The sequence below is a fragment of the Eimeria mitis genome, genomic scaffold (assembly GCF_000499745.2).
Source record: "Eimeria mitis Houghton genomic scaffold, Emh_scaff5303, whole genome shotgun sequence".
NCBI lineage: Eukaryota > Apicomplexa > Conoidasida > Eucoccidiorida > Eimeriidae > Eimeria > Eimeria mitis.
Window position 1 is genome coordinate 1601 of NW_013573580.1, and position 686 is coordinate 2286.

At 59.8% G+C, this 686-nt stretch overlaps 1 protein-coding gene across 1 annotated transcript in view; it reads left to right on the forward strand.

The window, feature by feature from the left end:
• The window catches only part of EMH_0081160 (uncharacterized protein), a gene marked incomplete at both ends in the record, with an annotated part of 3063 nt that overhangs the window by 1452 nt on the left and 925 nt on the right, over positions 1–686 (forward strand). The window contains one exon of the mRNA XM_013500349.1: positions 229–355. Within this exon, the coding sequence (XP_013355803.1) occupies positions 229–355 (127 nt within the window). The remainder of the gene's footprint in view (positions 1–228; positions 356–686) is intronic.

The following is a 686-nucleotide window of genomic DNA, read 5'->3' on the forward strand; positions in this document are numbered from 1 at the left end:
CGGTGAGTGTCCGGTGTGGTGCGACGGCGTTTTGTGGATGGCACAGACAAACATGCGGCTTGCATGTTGTCCCGTGCGGACGGTGGCCGGGTGCCACGCTCGCTATTACACCAGCTCCGGCTACGCGACGGTCGGCTTATCGGCACTCGGCCAGGCATGGCGGCGTCCGCAGCAGCAGCGGCCCCACTTTATGCTTGATGGGCGATTGGGTTGATGCGTGATGGGCAGAGGACAGCTGGGCGACCGTTGGCTGAGTAGTGCGTGGTTGCGTTTCACACGGGATGTGGGCATTGCGAGCATCTGCAGAGGCGTCCACGACGCTGACAGTCGATTTCTGACGAATTGGGAATTTTTTGTGGGCAGCATTAATGGAGCAGTGGTCTTTGAACATAAGGAACCCTGACGGTGTTTGCAGTACCTCCGTTCGCGAGCTTTGGGGTTCGAGGCCACACTGCGGTGCGACGGCAGCTGGTGCCAGATGTGCTGGGATGTTCTGAATGGTGAACAAGTGCCTCGTGGCCTTGTTGGGAGTCCGCAACCAGAGCGAGGAGGGAGAACATTAATCGCTTGCATGGGCGTATCGGCTGCACCGACCTTGGCGGAAGGTTGAGGAAGGGTGCAACGTCGTCTGGGTCTAGTTTGCGGCATGCGTGAATGCGCGCAGGACGTGAGCCCTGGAGGCATCC